The 15772-nt window shown below is 43.7% G+C and overlaps 2 protein-coding genes across 4 annotated transcripts; both read left to right on the forward strand.

Annotated features, from left to right (window-relative positions):
- The first annotated feature begins 1520 nt into the window (after positions 1–1520).
- nubp1 (nucleotide binding protein 1 (MinD homolog, E. coli)) lies at positions 1521–5187 on the forward strand. The gene is made up of 11 exons (XM_086133938.1): positions 1521–1539; positions 1683–1770; positions 2341–2445; positions 2801–2934; positions 3040–3108; positions 3269–3301; positions 3590–3680; positions 3839–3993; positions 4090–4200; positions 4488–4674; positions 4893–5187. The coding sequence occupies exons 2-11, from the start codon at positions 1740–1742 to the stop codon at positions 4937–4939; spliced, it is 963 nt and encodes a 320-aa protein (XP_085990064.1). The 5' UTR covers positions 1521–1539; positions 1683–1739; the 3' UTR covers positions 4940–5187.
- A 724-nt stretch (positions 5188–5911) lies between these two features.
- On the forward strand, positions 5912–15058 carry ciita (class II, major histocompatibility complex, transactivator). 3 transcript variants are annotated; one of them, XM_086133834.1, is made up of 21 exons: positions 5912–6498; positions 7087–7149; positions 7505–7552; positions 7642–7698; positions 8105–8209; positions 8305–8346; positions 9035–9235; positions 9450–9506; positions 9725–9820; positions 10354–10434; positions 10509–10726; positions 10863–12067; positions 12153–12659; positions 12749–12928; positions 13008–13079; positions 13565–13645; positions 13722–13805; positions 14058–14141; positions 14229–14312; positions 14402–14485; positions 14595–15058. In XM_086133834.1, exons 1-21 carry the CDS (start codon positions 6474–6476, stop codon positions 14668–14670), a joined length of 3450 nt encoding a protein of 1149 aa, XP_085989960.1. In that variant the 5' UTR covers positions 5912–6473; the 3' UTR covers positions 14671–15058. The 3 variants fall into 3 exon arrangements, with proteins under 3 accessions (XP_085989960.1, XP_085989961.1, XP_085989962.1); XM_086133835.1 differs by having other exon boundaries at positions 5913–6498; positions 10372–10434; XM_086133836.1 differs by lacking the exons at positions 8105–8209; positions 8305–8346 and having other exon boundaries at positions 5913–6498.
- The last annotated feature ends 714 nt before the right edge of the window (positions 15059–15772 follow it).

The following is a 15772-nucleotide window of genomic DNA, read 5'->3' on the forward strand; positions in this document are numbered from 1 at the left end:
ATCTTATGAATTACAGCAATATGTTGGATAATTAAAGGGCTGTGGGACACAGATCCTGTGACTGTCATGTTATGCTGTCAAAAAATCTCACTCAAGCCAGAAATCCGTTATGATTGAGCTGTACGAATTTTCATCAAAGTGTGGCGTGACCATGAAACTTACTATTTCACATTTTCATTCTTTAACTCAAATTACAATGACATTTTCATTGTAATTCCATTTCATATGCATTCCACTTTATAAAAATTGCCACCGGTCTCAATCTTTCTAAACGAGCTTACGGTAGTGTAACTGTTTTTGCCAAACCGTATATTTTAAATGCTGTTTAATGCTTTATATTTTCAACGTCGACATAATTAAAATACAATGAACCGCACTTCCCTGACGCCGCTTAGCATTATCAACGTGGCACACCCCGAAAGTCCACATGTTCCTTTTTCCCCACGACTTCCTCTTTTTCCCTCAGCAGAAAAGTGACATCTCGACACAGTCACCCTTTCCCCAGATAATACACCCGCAAAGTCTCCCTGTTCAGCCTTACAGAAAAATGAACAATGAGCGTGTGTGTGTGCATGCGGTATTGTCCCGAGTGTGATGACTGCTCGTGCAGCCAAGGCTTAACTTTTTTGCTGAGTAACCCTGTGACCAAAGTCTGTCCTGAGTCCAATAGGATGTGTGAGCGTGGTCCACTTGCTGAATTGACAGAATGTGTCTTCATTGACTTCATGAGAGGTTATCAGCCCAGCTGAACGAACCATGGGATGCTAAATATTTAGAGAATCTGTCCATGATATGGCTCTTAGAATAACAATACAAGTCACACCTTAGTCACAACGTGCCCCTCGGATAACACCGGACCTTTGCAATGGTGTCAAATACTTTGCATACTCAGGCATCCATAGTAGTAATAACCAAAGTTTAAAATGACAGCCATGCACCGTACAGCCTCTCGGGAATAGAGTACTTACCATAGAGTGCCTTACAGCTATGTGCTTTGTCGTGTTAACACTGCAATGCCACCTTTAGGGGGGGGGGGGGGGGGGGGGGATTTAACTTTGACTTTTGTTACTAATCAGGTTTATTTCATTTCATAAAATGTCAAGAAGTAACATTTAGTGTACCGGGTAACTCAAATTAGTGTTGTTTTACTAGGACATCGTTTTTATTTGCTTTATTGTGGAGGAATATACCGTACAGGTTATATTGTATATGCCCGTGGGTTTGAAATTGTATGGGACTCATTGTACCAAGGAATCATATAAAATACCGCTACGGATACAATTAATAGTGATTTGGGTTATATATTGAATTTGTGTCCTCCGTGTATGAACCAAGATGAGCGGTGGGAAGAATCCTACTTTTTTAAGCATCATCTTTGAATGGCATCTACTGAATAATACAGGGGAAAGGGTAGAGGGCGTTCAAACTCCCCCAAACTAAAGTCCCACTTGCTCTTTCGTGTGGGCGAGTCCTTCCTCTGTGGGCGTTGGGTTTTCATGGCAGACTGCATACATGTATCAAAAGCACCATCTAGCGGAGGTAGGCTTGTAGTTATTGATCTTCAAGCTCCCTGCTTCTGTGCCCACTATTCTGCTGTCGACGTTTTACTCTTTAAGTGAAAGCAACTCAACGAAGATTTGCTTGTTTTTGTATGTTCTTTTCAAAATATTTTTCATTCTAAGGAGACTGTCACATGCGGAACCTTCGACGAGGGGGAAGTTAAACGGTCGGACGCAAAGATGGACGATGTACCAGCGAACGCCAACGAGCGTAAGTTTTGAAATGTATTTACCTACGTATCAACAATTTAACGTCAATAAACCAAATGCGAATCGCTAAACTTTTTTTTAATGCCGAATTTGTGGTATGTAAGTATTTACTTGACCTCCTGCCTCACAGTTTGACGCATCCTCCCCAAATATATAACGCGACAAACTGTCACTTCATGTATTGCCATCGCAATCGAAAATGAAAAAAATAGATATTCATATCGAGGTTTTTTTTCAGCAATTAACCGTGAGTATCTACCTTGGAGGTACAGAAAATGTGTTGAGTCATTATGACGCAGCTCTCAGCCTGTTAGATAAGGAGCCTCGAAATGTCGAAATGTAAAATATTGTAATCTATTTTGTTCGAGCCACCTGACTCAGTTTTAAACAACGTAAAAATCATAAACGCTCTCTACATTTGTCAAGTTGCACAATATTTGCAAACGCATTCAATTTAAATGTGATTCCAGAATGTTGCGACTCGAATTTCTATGACTGTTGCTGTATAACTGAATTTTCAAGAGTCGTGCACTGGTAAGAGGGCTCAAATGATAGTTCTTTAATGTTCCAGACTGTCCAGGTACAAGGAGTGAGCAGGCAGGGAAGACGTCATCATGTCAGGGCTGTCCTAACCAAAAACTGTGTGCTTCTGGAGCTACCAAGACCCCAGACCCTGGTACAGAATTGACCCTTTCTAACTGAGCTGGTGCCAGTGCTGGTTTTACGCTTGAGCCAATATCAGATCATCACCAATTCTTCTAATAGACTAGTCATGGCAGAATTTTAAACAACAACAACAGCAGCAAAGCTAGAAACCAAAACAGGGTTATCCAATTAATTTAGTAGTTTCCAGGTAGTAGTAGTATTTTTTTTAATTAATTTTCATTTTTTAAAACGGAGTATAATTAAACTAGCACTGGCATCGGCGTTGCATAAAAGTGGTGTAAGAGTCATAAAAAATTATATTTGATCTTGGTACAAAATATGACTACATTAACCAAACATATCCTGTTTTCATCTATCATCTGCAGCCATTAAAGAAATAGGATTAAAACTGTCTACTGTCAAACACAAGATCCTCGTACTATCTGGGAAAGGAGGAGTGGGAAAGAGTACGTTCAGTGCTCACCTGGCCCATGCCCTGGCAAGTGATGAGACCAAGGAGGTAATGTTTTAGTTTTTCGACCATTCTTAGGTGGTGGAGAAGTCTGCCGCACAGTGAGCACCTTTTACTGACACGTCAGTTGTTTTCTGCCTTTTTCAATTTTAGGTTGCCCTACTGGATGTAGATATCTGCGGTCCGTCGATTCCTAGAATCATGGGGTTGGAGGGAGAACAAGTAAGTAGAGCAAGTAAAGTTATGATTTGCCCTAACAGGAAAGCAGATGTTTAATGTTTCATGTTTAGACATTGATTACAAATCAATGCTTCAGAAACAAGGAATATATTTGTGCTATGTGACGTGAAGGCCACTAAATTAGTATTTTCCCTGTCTCTAGGTACATCAGAGCGGGTCAGGCTGGTCCCCTGTGGTAAGTCCCATTAAGCAACGCTTGAACGTCTCAGCAGAAACTTTCTGTAATATTGTACATTTCAGAAGATACAACTGCATATAATGAGGTCGATTGCAATTAGTTAAATCATATATTCGGGCTTTACTAACATGTCACTCAGTTCTTATTAAATTAATAACTGCAGCAGCATTAACCAAAATTTTGGATTTAAGATCTTGTTCGGATATTGATTAGAGTGTGCACATGTACTTCATAAACTGTCCATTGAGCAAAGCTATACGTGTCCTCCTTGAACTCATGCTTCAGTATGTGGAGGACAACCTCGCTGTCATGTCTATTGGCTTCCTGCTCGGTAGTCCTGATGATGCTGTTATCTGGAGAGGCCCCAAGAAAAACGGTACAAAACACTATTTTACCTAATTGGAGGGGGAAATCTTTTGAGTGGGGAAGTCAAAAATAACTTTGAACAGAGTTCTGCAGACTTTGGTAATGTAATGTAAATGAGGAATTGAAAAAAAATTAGGACTTGCACTAGTATTTGATTTGCCATTTCAGGAATGATCAAGCAGTTTTTGAGGGATGTGGATTGGGGGGAACTGGATTATCTGATTATTGACACGCCCCCTGGCACATCTGATGAGCACCTGTCGATTGTGCAGTACCTAAGCTCCACCCACGTGGATGGAGCAGTCCTCATCACGACACCTCAGGTACACACAAGGAGATATTACACAATGCCACTCATGACAGCTGCATTGAAAAGCAAATACATCTCAGCTCCGAATTGACTGTCTCGCTTCCTGTAGGAGGTGTCTTTGCAAGATGTTCGAAAGGAGATCCGCTTCTGCCAGAAGGTCAAACTGCCAATCATCGGTGTGGTGGAAAACATGAGTGGCTTTGTGTGTCCAAATTGTAAGGTCAGTGGAAGTATTGCAGGCAAACGTAAAATACATACAGCATTTGTATAAACAGTACCTGGCCAGTGAGTGAGTAAAATCAGACATTCATCAACGCACGTTGCAGATTTGATCACTTTGGTTCTTACGCCTTGATCTAAAATGACACAATTTGTCCAAGTAAATTAGATTATACAAATGGCAATTTACATTGTTGCCGTTGCCGCTTTCAATATCCATTCTCCAACTGTTTGATGGTCCGCGAATATTTGCACATCGACTCCCAAGGCCACTTTTTGTCTTTTTAGAACACGTCACAGATCTTCCCTCCCACCAGCGGGGGCGCCGAGACAATGTGTGCAAACATGAATCTGCCCCTGCTGGGCAAAGTGCCTCTCGACCCAAGGATAGCAAAAAGCTGCGACGAGGGCAGGTCTTTCCTCAATGCAATACCGGACTCTCCTGCTGCTGAAGTCTACAAGAGAATTGTACAGAGTGAGTTGACTCCACCTGATTTCATTCTAGTGGATGATAAAGTTCAAGTTTTTCCTTTATGGCTTATTCCATCCAGTGACACAGACATTGAAAGAAGTTAAAAAAGGATGCGCACCACACTTTTCAGATTTACGCATATTAGCGAAAGTTTGAAAAACATCAGCGCCGCCATACACCAATTGCAATGATCTCATATTTCTTTCCTTTCCTCTTATTAGGCATCAAGGAATACTGTTCCATCCATGACGAGCAGAACACTGTCTGAAGAAGCTTTTTTTTATGGCAGTCCTGTTGGACCAAAGCTAAGACTCTAATAGCCACCCAATGATTTTTTTTTCTGTTATAAAAAAAATATATGGCTTGTCATTCACAGAATGGTAATATGGATTCTGAAAAACAATCTGTCAATCACATTATTAAAAAAAAGCATTTTAATAATGTGATTTAGAAAAATCAGTTACACTTTGTAATACAGGAGTAGACAGGAAAGAGAATAAATGTATGTTGTGTGAATTCCTTGTTTTCAGTCCGTATTTTTGAATGTGCCTGGCAGGATTTGTGCTCAAAATAGTAATACATTATGACGCATAAAACTTAAATAAGTGACTATAGAAAAGGCTGTGTAAAGTAAAATTGAAATCTTCGATCAACGCTTTCTTCCAAATTTACACTGAAATGTGATATGATATTTCTCCAATATCCTGCTGACTGACCTCCAACGAACAAGCAAGACATAAGCTTTGCACTTGTCATTAGTAGTACTCGAATACAAAAAAAACATTGAGGAACTTTCTGTGATTTGAGCTGCATTGTTCCGTTTCATGGCAACGCTGCAATAAAATGTGGTTTGTCGAGAATAATGACGGAGACAGTCGTGTGCAAAAGTCTTAGGCGACCATTACATTTCTTTTAACAATGCCGTATTCATAAAAAAATAGAATGCCACTAGGGAAGACCTCCACCAAAAAAATTAACTATTCATAAAAGTGAAAACAACTCATGAGATTTGCATTTAGGTTGCTTTGTTTGTTTATTTGTTAGTTAGCAGGCTACTTCCTTCCTAATGGAGTAAGGGGAACAGATGGGAGGTGTCATTATACAGTAATTGTAGGTGACAGTGTATCATGTTAGGATCAAATAAAATTTACACATGGCTTTCCAAAAAAAACAAAACACCTACTATAATATCATTCCTCCGCAAAATTTTGTGCATTCATTTGTTTAAACCTGTTGGGTCCTATTAGTGGCACAGCGGGTCACTGCTTAGCACGCCCGCGACCCTCGGGAGGAGAAGCGGATTAGAAAACGGATGGACGGAAATTCATGCACGTACTCTTGAAAGAAAACATTCAAAGGTGTTTCTTCAGCAGGTGGTCAAACTTTCAGGTGCTTTCCACATCCATCCCTTAATTCTTGAGAACAGGTTTTAGTAGGCGTGGGAGCGCCGACCGGTTCAGAATCCTCCCATTGGCAAATGAAATTACAAAAACTTGGAATCAACCGACCGCTTGGGTTTGAAATGTTGATGGTTTTCCTCACATAATTTTTATTCCGACATGGTGTGCCTGACACTTTCAATTTCACTTTTGTCCGTCTCATCCCGCCCATGAGCTCCTCCTCCTTGTAGTTCCCCAATTCCACTTTTTTATTCCCTCGTATAGCGTCATACAGAAAGTGAAGGTGTTATTGCACCACATGGAGGGGCCAGCAGCCACTTGAGGACATAAAGCCTCGGATGTTGGACCAGATTTAAACAGCGTGTCCAGTCAGCCCGGGGAGGGAAAACAAAAACCCACGCGATGCACAGCGCGACGAACAGACCAGGTCAGTTTCATTGTGATGCTGGTTCCTAAGGAGCACGAACGGCATTGCGTCATCCATTGTATCAATTCAATACCGTAAAAAGTAGATCATAGCAATACAATGGTCACACACCAAAGTGTCTCGGAGGGTGCGGGGTAACCTTCAGAATCCATGATGTCACCATAAATAATATTGAACACGTGCGCCACGATTAATCCTGACGGTCAATTAAATCGAACGGTGGTCGGCTCTTTTGCCATCCAAAAAGTGCAGCGGCCGCGACTAGTAAGCGATCTACGGTCAAGCCCTCTGAAGTCCGCCTCGTCGCCCAAACAAGTGACACCACAACGTGCCAGTAGTAGATAATAAAAAAATGTTAGCAAAGTTTTAAAGGGTATCATGTGTGCTATTTCTGTAAATTTATAACCCCGCTTTTGGAGGAGGAATTCGAAATCCCACATCAACAGTGGGAAATAACGTTCTAGTTTCCTGGTGCGCTATAACAAGTGGTTCATTATTTTCATCACGAATTGGAACTTCATTGGTTTTCGGCATTCCACATTTGCACTAGGATCTTTTGTTGTTTTTTTGTGTGTGGGTGTGTGACAGGTTGCACGATGCAGGCAACAGATTACGAGCAAGATTTGTGTCCTGACTATGGAGCTTTACCAGGTTAGTGTTTTTATACAGGACAAACTCCCGCGCATTGTATGGATGATGAAGGTGAAGGAAGCCGCTGCCTCAGACCCTTTTGGCGAGTGTAAAATATAATACATGATTGTGATGATATTAATAAATGCCTAGATATATCAGTAGTATCTTAAAACATTGATACTGCGCTGATATTTTCAAAACAAAACTGAGAGTTATTGTATTTTAAATGGTAGAATTTTTTGACCCCCGCTGTTTTCTTGTGCATCATGTTATGTACTGCAGAGTGTGAGTGATGTCTATTGTGGTACTGCTCATAGGCAGGTCAAAACAACTCGCCTGAGATGCATCATGATGTGCTGATTTTGTGTTTCAGATGATTTATCAGAATTCATGAATGACAGTTACCTGGTGAATATGCTCGGTAGGACACGGCCAGAAATGAATGCGTGTCATCAATTGTGAAAACGTGCTCGAGGGTCACAGTTACTATCTGCTGCTTTTTTCATCCAGACGCAGATGGCCTCTTCGCTGATGATCCCATGTTGGTTTTTGATGGCGATGACTTCGGTAAGGATCTCTTTTATATACTTTTGCCCGAAAATAGACTGATGTGAAAAGGAGGGGGGAAAAGGCCATCTACCCTAAATCAAATGTTATTGCACGTTGAGGTAGTTATTAAAAACAAAAATATGATCTGGTATGCTTTTCATAAGGGTGGGGGGAAATGAAAGAGGAACTTTCTGATGAGCATTGAAGCATCATGTTGTTGTGCGGTTATTTTTTGCAGTGCTCTTCAAAATTTCGTCTGCTTGCAGCCAAGTCAGATGAAATAAAAGAACGCTGTCTAAAATGATGCATTTGCAGACGTCATTATTCTCCATTTTAATCGGCAGACGGCTATTAATTCAACGCGTATTTTGTCCTAAAACATGGGACGGTTACACACTTTTACACCCCTCTGTGTGACTCGCAGGTGACACTCCCTTGACAAAAGAGCTGCCCGGCCAACACGTAAACCAGCATGTAGACCAGATTAAACCGAAAGGAAAAAGTAACATTCTTCAAAAAAGACCCAGAGGTGAGCACTCATTCACCTGCAGATTAAAAATAATAATAATAATAATTGCTAAATCATGTAAAAAGGGCTAACGGTGTGTTTTCTTGCCTCGGCAGCCACATTATCAAAACGGAGCACCAAAAAACAAAAAGCTGAAGGTGAGATTTCATGAAATTCCCTTCTCAAAGTGTGTGCCATTTCATTTTAGCTGACGGCGGCAACATTTTGTTTTGGGGGTGCGCCCGCTACGAGAAAGCCACAGCGAGTGTGCCCGCAAGTGCGCGGACAAATGATTTGACACCTGTTGTTACGTGAATGACAACAAGGTGGAGATTCAGGTTTATTGTATCCTCTGCCATCTCATGCAAGACATTCAATTGTAGAATACACTATGTAGGAATATACATTTTCGAATTAATAAATCACAGTTATCGGTGGATTAGATCATTTTCCCATAGCAGCCCTAAAATCTATCACAATACACGAGTGTGTCACGGCACCCTGATTGGAAATCCCGGAATTAGTCTTGAAGCCTCCTCCTCGCTGCCCGTCTTTAAAACCCGCCTCAAAACTCACTTGTATCCTTTGGCATTTGACTCAGCATGACTCAGATTTGTTCTTGGTTTTGCTGTTCGGTGCTTTCTACCGTCTTTGTTATGGATTTGTTGCTTTACTGTTGTATATGTTAGTTGCTCCATGTACAGCACTTTTTATGCGTCAATGGCTGTCTGAAAGTGCTCTATAAATACAGTTGAGTTGAATGGAGAAGCAGCGTTTTTCCTTGTTCTATGCATGACTGGCATTCATTTCCCTTTGTTCTCTGGCCTCCCCCCCCCCCCCCCCCAGGTAGTGACACAGGCTCAATGCCGAGTCAGGGAGATCTTTCGTGTCTCCCCACAACACCACAAAGCATCCTTCATCTCCAAACCTCCATCCAGTTTGTCACCTTCCCAGCCGCGACATCTTATCAGTTGAAGATGCAAACGACTCGTCCTCTAGTTGGCCGCCTCCCATTGCCCGTCGCTGCTGCACCAACATGCATATTGGGTGAGTGAGCATATATTGCGACTGAGCTCATATGCAATCTCGAGCGCACGCTAAACTAATAAAGCATTAAGTTGTAGGTTATTTAGACTGGTTAAAATAGATATCACAAGTTATGTAGTAATAGTTGGATTGTGCCATATGGAGGTAGTTCTTTGCCCACATGTGATTCCTAAAGCATTTGTTCTGTTTCTTTGCTCTTGTCCCGTTGCTGCAGTCCATGTACCTCCTTCGCCTTCAGTATCCAAACTCCAGGTGCCACCCTTTTCCCCAGGTGGGTGACGCAACAGTTTTGAATGTGAAATAAATGTTGATTTTATGCCGTACACAACATATTACTGAATTCTCATGAGAGCGCATTGTAACGCTGACGTTTTGTGTTCTAGAGTTTTGATACTTGGATCGAACCATCAGCTTTAACGTTGCAACTAGCCCGGTACTGTGTCTGTGTATGGAGATAGTGTCCCTAAGCTCTCCCTTTCCTTTCTGTAGAAGACAGTGCAGTAGTACCGGCCCAAATGAGCTCACCCCCATCCGGAACATTGTCGGACACCACTAGCAAAGTCATCTGTCCACCTTGTGATTACGGTCAGTACAGTTGATCCTCAGAATCCCCCCCCCCCTGCATTTTTACAAGGGTATTGGTGATGCTGAAACAGAGAGTGATAATGATAAGAAGGACAAGCTTTTGGAGCAGGTTATGTTTGAGTCACTAGCGTTTTTTCGGTGAGCCCTATTTATGTGCCCCGCGCAAGTCTAGCGCAAAGCGTGGCCTGACGGTGCGCATGGGGGCAGTTTTCTTTTGGTATTTTCCCAAACGTGCGGCAGTTAGAAACAGGCGTTTGCGCCGTAGTGGGCGTGAACACGGCCGACTTGCTTCCTGCCAATGGAAGCGGGTCCACTCGTTCCCTTTAAATTCAGCGCAAGAGACATGCGCGGTCCGTATGGCATTATAAGGGCGGGGGGGGGGGGTAATTGCTGAATGGAAATCATGCCCCGCAGACGTAATAAAACCGGAGCAATCCTGTGGTCCAAACAACAACGACTCCTTGAGGTGCCACATGCTACCTGTACCATACTTTAAGTGAAAAGAATGAGATCAATGCGTGTCATTTACTCAGACGGTGCCTCCATTTCAGAGATGACTCAGCGTAATGCGTCAAACACCGTTCAGCGATCTCCCACCACGTTCGATTTACCTGGTAAGTTTTGTCAAAAGTTTGACTGGAAGCCAGCGTTGAACCAGTGTGATGAAGCCATTACGTTTCACCCTCAGAAAGTGTCAAGAACTACATCCAAATCGCCAAAGCCCAAATGCATCAAATCTGCGAGGAGATGGAGCCAAGGTTGAATTTGAGCAATCATTACGTGGATGTGCAAGTTATCCAGAGAGAGACGTTTTGCTCGGGGAAGAAAAAGAACAAGTGTCCGAACAAAGACCTGTTCGCCATGGGAGAGATGGATCGACAAAAAAGACGGATTAAATTGAACCGGGTACAGTATATCTTCACCTCGTATTGCATATTTCAACTTCAGACTTTATGATTATGAAGACTACTTCTTCATTCGGTCTAATACTGCTGGACACGATGAGCAAATGCAACATTCGTGTTTCCATTCTTTTCGATAGATATTTGAGAAGTCCACCGGAGATAAACCAAAACGACATATCCTACTGCTCGGTAAAGCAGGCATGGGAAAAACCACCCTCATCAGGAAGCTGTGCCATGACTGGAGCAGAGACGGCCTCCCCCAGTTTGATTTTGTCTTCTTGTTGGACGGCAAAGATCTCATCTCTTCAAGGAAGTCGCGCTCCGGTCTTCAGACTTTACTGCTGGACCACGCTACCGTCGCCACTTCCGTTATAAACACAGAGGAAGTGTACGCTCAAGTCCTTGCATATCCTAAACGTGTGCTGATTATTTTTGATGGATTTGATTCTCGGGATTATGACATTCTGTTTCAAGAAAAAAACTTGACAACCTTGTTCGAGAGAGACAGGAAAGCAACGTCCTCTACACTTAGACAGCTGTACTCTGCCATCCTCCAAAGGGTGCTACTTCCAGGATGCTTTCTTCTGATTTCTGCCCGACCCAAAGGCACCGCCTGCCAACTCGCGCAGCGAATGGACTGCCTTTTGGAGGCTCATGGATTTACCCTTCCAAATATCGAAGCATATTTTTCCAGGTACTTTGCCGATCCTGATCTCAGGGACTCTGCTTTGAATTGCTTCGAAAAGTCCAGCCATCTACGTCACCTTTGTTGGAATCCTGGAATCTGTCGACTGGTGTGCTTGGTTTTGGAACATACCGAAGGCTCGGAGGGCCTTCCGAGGACTTTAACTGAGCTCTGCCATCAAGTGCTTTGTATTAAAATTAAAAATGACAACCGGGGCCGTTGCCCTTGGGCCGAAGCGCAAGGCTCAAGGCGAGCTCAGGTGAAGAAAAGAACAAGGCGGTCAAAGGGGAAGGATCCAATCGAAACCGATGAGATTAAAACTGCTAGTGGGGAAATTTGCGAAAAAGAAACGCTGTCCCGTTTGAGCGCTCTGGCCTGGGAAGGAGTAAAAGCCAACGTGTCCGTCCTCCCCCAAGAAGCAAGTTTATGCTCAAAACTCAAGGCATTCGGACTCGGGAAGGGATTCTTCCGCGCTTACCACGCGACTGCAGGACAGGAAGGAGAAGCAGAAAGGCTCTTTGAAAGTGAAAATGCAGAACAAAGGCAACATCAACGACGTACCGACATGGAAGAAAATGTCAGCGGTAACGACATCTTGATGTGGATGGATCCATTCCTTCAGAGTTACCTGGCAGGACTCCACTTGTCCGTGGCAAGGTGACTCATTTTCATCAACTCACGTCCTGTTTTGAATCCGATGTCTGTCGTGACTCATACTGTCCTCGCTTTCCTCTTTCCCCAGAAATGTTTGGTGCCAGTACTTCCTCCAGAACCTCCTTTCCCAATCTGGCCTCAAGGGACGCCGACGTCCCCAAGGAGAAATGCAAGAGCTCACTCGGCGTTTTGCTTTTGGCATCCTGTTCCTTAAACCAACCGAGTTACGCAAGCTTCATCTCGACGTAAACTCCGGGAAGCGTGCCTTATTCACTCAACGTTTTGAGGGTCTTTCCCTTGCCGACCTGGGCCCCGATCAGGTCCTGGAAGTGTGCCACTATGCTTACGAAGCGAGTTTCTCGCATGACAACGACGGTGGCGAGGCACCACTGGTCACTCATCTGGCAGCAAACCTACCGGAGGTCCTCACGTTTCGCGGAGTGCCACTCGGACCGCTCGACGCATACGTGGTGCAGAAGATTCTTGAAAGGGCTGAAAAGGGAGGTAGAACATTTTCTTTGGATCTCGAGAACACCGGGATAGCGATTCCAGGACTCGGATCCCTGGCGGGTCTTGGCAGCTGCAGTACGTACAGGTATGGGTTGGCCTGACCATCCCTTCTTACTCTCGACAAATAGTCAAGTTGCTCCAAAGTGATCATGAAGGTTGCGTGTTTTTGTCTAGGGCCTGCATCGCTGATGTCATCGCCCTGTGGGAGCAGTTAGAGCAGAGCGGTGAAAGGAAGCCCCTTCAGCATTTTGTGACCAAGTTCAAGATCCACCCGATGAAGGTCACGCAAGTGCGCCAAATGGAACACCTGGCCAAGCTTGTGAACATCCACACGCACGGGAGGCTGTCAGACCGGTAACTGACACGCACGCGCATTGGTTGACGCCGTACACTGTCACACACGCACGGCATTAAAATGGGTCTTAATCTGAAGTCTCGGCGAACTTGACGCCATCCTGGAGAAGGGCGTTCCGGCAGTCAAGGAGCTACGCAAACTGGAGTTAGAGTGAGTACCTCTGCAATAGTACGACTGTAATTTCCGGATTATAAACCAGGATTTTTCTTTCTCCACGCTTTAATTTTGATATGATCAAACGTGTCACAGTCGATCAATGAAAACATCCGAGCCGGTGCTCATACTGAATCTTCATATCCGTCATTTTACGTAATTTGGTGGGCCTCTTGAATGACAAAATCGGAAAACCGGGCGCCAGCATTTTCACTTCAAAGGTTCCATGATTGGTTTGTTCATCCAAGAAGGTTTCTAAACGGCCTGCAGGTGGCGCACTACGTTGGTGGCATTTGTGCCCCGGCATTTGTAACTCTTTTCTCTCGGGGCGAAAATCCTCAGGAACGAACGCTTCGCTTGCTGTCTTTTGTTCGTAATGTTATTTAACTCCGGGTGTGGCTACTGAATATCGAATCAATGAATTATGGACTCAAACTATCCAACTTAACCTGATGGTGTCACTTCTGGCTATCTCCACCTAGGATTGGCCCAGAGCGTGGGCCTCAGGCTATCCCCAAACTTTGGGAGTTTCTCCCAAATTTACATGACCTCCAGCACCTCGAGTAATATAAAACTTTCTACTGTTTTTTATTTTGGTCACTCCACATGTCTGACCAAGTTGATCTTTCTCCCCGTCAGTTTGGAGGACAACAAGATTGGCGACAACGGTGCCGGGCAGTTGGCGAATCATTTTGCCTCCCTCTGTTTTCTGCAGATACTCAAGTGAGTATGACCACTTAGGTGCTCCTTTACGCTGTTGTGATCACAGAATTAAATCGGTCACACTCTCATGCAAACGGCGGCGGTTGGGGAGAGCGCCGCTTCATGTACGTTGCGAGACCTTTCAATCCCGTTTTAAACAAAGACGTGAAAACATTTTGGGGAAGGATACATGTCTGAAAGAATTTGTTTCATTGCTATCGTGACGATAATCTATTGTGTCCCAAGTGCCTACTTTTGCTTTGTGGTTTGCAGTCTGTCACAGAATTACATCGGAGATGATGGGGTCAAAAAAATGGCAACAGCATTCAAAGATCTACCCAAATTGCACTGCTTAATGTACGTCATCACACCTTCAAACAAAAACAAACGCGCGTTGGGAGAGTAGACTTGCCATACTGAAGATTGCTTTGCCTCTTTTTCCAGCCTCTACAGCAATGTGATTTGTGATGAAGGTGCCGCCACTTTAGCCGCTGTCCTCCCTCACATGGCATCATTGACTGACCTCGAGTAAGACTCCGTGACTTGCATCTTTAAAATGTACTCGTATTCGTGAAGTGACCAAATGACACCTACAATGCAACTTGTTTTCCTGACAGCGTGAAGTATAACAAGCTATCAGATGTGGGAGCACAATGTTTGGGAGCCAGCCTCAAGAAATGTAAGAAAATGAAGACTTTAAGGTGAGAAAACATTCCCCCCGCCCCCCCATCTTTCAATGCAGCAACCTAACATGAAAATTAATTGGATGCCAGTTTTCGTCACATCGCTGCTTCTTTTCTACCACTCCAGGATGTGGAACCAGTCTATTCCGTATGGCATATTTGAGAGACTCCAGCATCAGGATCCCAGAATCCTTTGGCATTAATAGCGCACCCCCCATGCACATACCAATTTCTGGTACACTCCATCATAGGTACTGTATGTGCTGGTCATATACTGTATAACAGCATACCTAGAAGGGAAATGTATCTGTCTGTGGTTGTAGTTCCAATATCCCACAGAGTGCTTCAAATTCAATTGGTCCTTTGCTGTCTTTATACTGTATTATTTTCTCCATAAGTGATAATGCCTGGCGCATTTTCACTGTTGTTTCAGACTGGAGAAATATCATGACTCGCCGATGAGCGAAGTCAACAAAATTGTGTACCGGTACTTTAATTGACCCTCTTTTTGACGTCCTTTGTAGAACACGCTATTTATATTGTTAACATTCACGTCACTTTATGAGTTTATTAAAGCAACGACTTCCTGTTCATGCTTGGCTTAGTCACATCTGTCAAAAAAAATAAATAGATTATGGAAATGTTAATAGGTAAGTGTTTAACTTACAGTATCTCTTGTTGCAAATGTTTTTTTCGTTCAGTCAATTTAATTAGGTAAGAGCTGTTCCAAGTTATACAATCATGTCAACACATCTAAATAACACTTCTGGAGATACCGCTACAGCTAAGCTACATCTATAAATAATGTGCTTATTCACAGTAATAAATCCGAGAATCACCACCGACTGTGAGGTCGGTGGGGGGCGGGGGGGCTACTCTTTAGTGCCAATTGTTGTCTTGTGCACTAACACCCCCTTGTGGACACTATGTGCATGACACGCATACGGCACGTGCCTCCTGTGGACACCATGTGCATGACACGCATACAGCACGTTCCCCCTTGTGGACACCATGTGCATGACACGCATATAGCACGTGCCCCCTTGTGGACACTATGTGCATGACACATAAAGCACGTGGTTTCAAAGAAATCGCAGTCGAGTTGGAGTACTGGCTGCACCCAAAACAAGCTCTAGAAGTCTATGCATAGTCAAGGGTTGCCTCCCCTTGGCAGTAGAGTCCATCCATCCATCCAGTTTCGGATTCGCTTCTTTTCAGAAGGATCACAGGGGCGTGCTGGAGCCTATCCCAGCCGACATTTTGGGAGTAGGCGGGGGACACCCTGAACCCGTTGCCAGCCAATCG

The sequence above is a fragment of the Hippocampus guttulatus genome, chromosome 16 (assembly GCF_054856545.1).
Source record: "Hippocampus guttulatus isolate MCC_2025c chromosome 16, RoL_Hgut_1.0, whole genome shotgun sequence".
NCBI lineage: Eukaryota > Metazoa > Chordata > Actinopteri > Syngnathiformes > Syngnathidae > Hippocampus > Hippocampus guttulatus.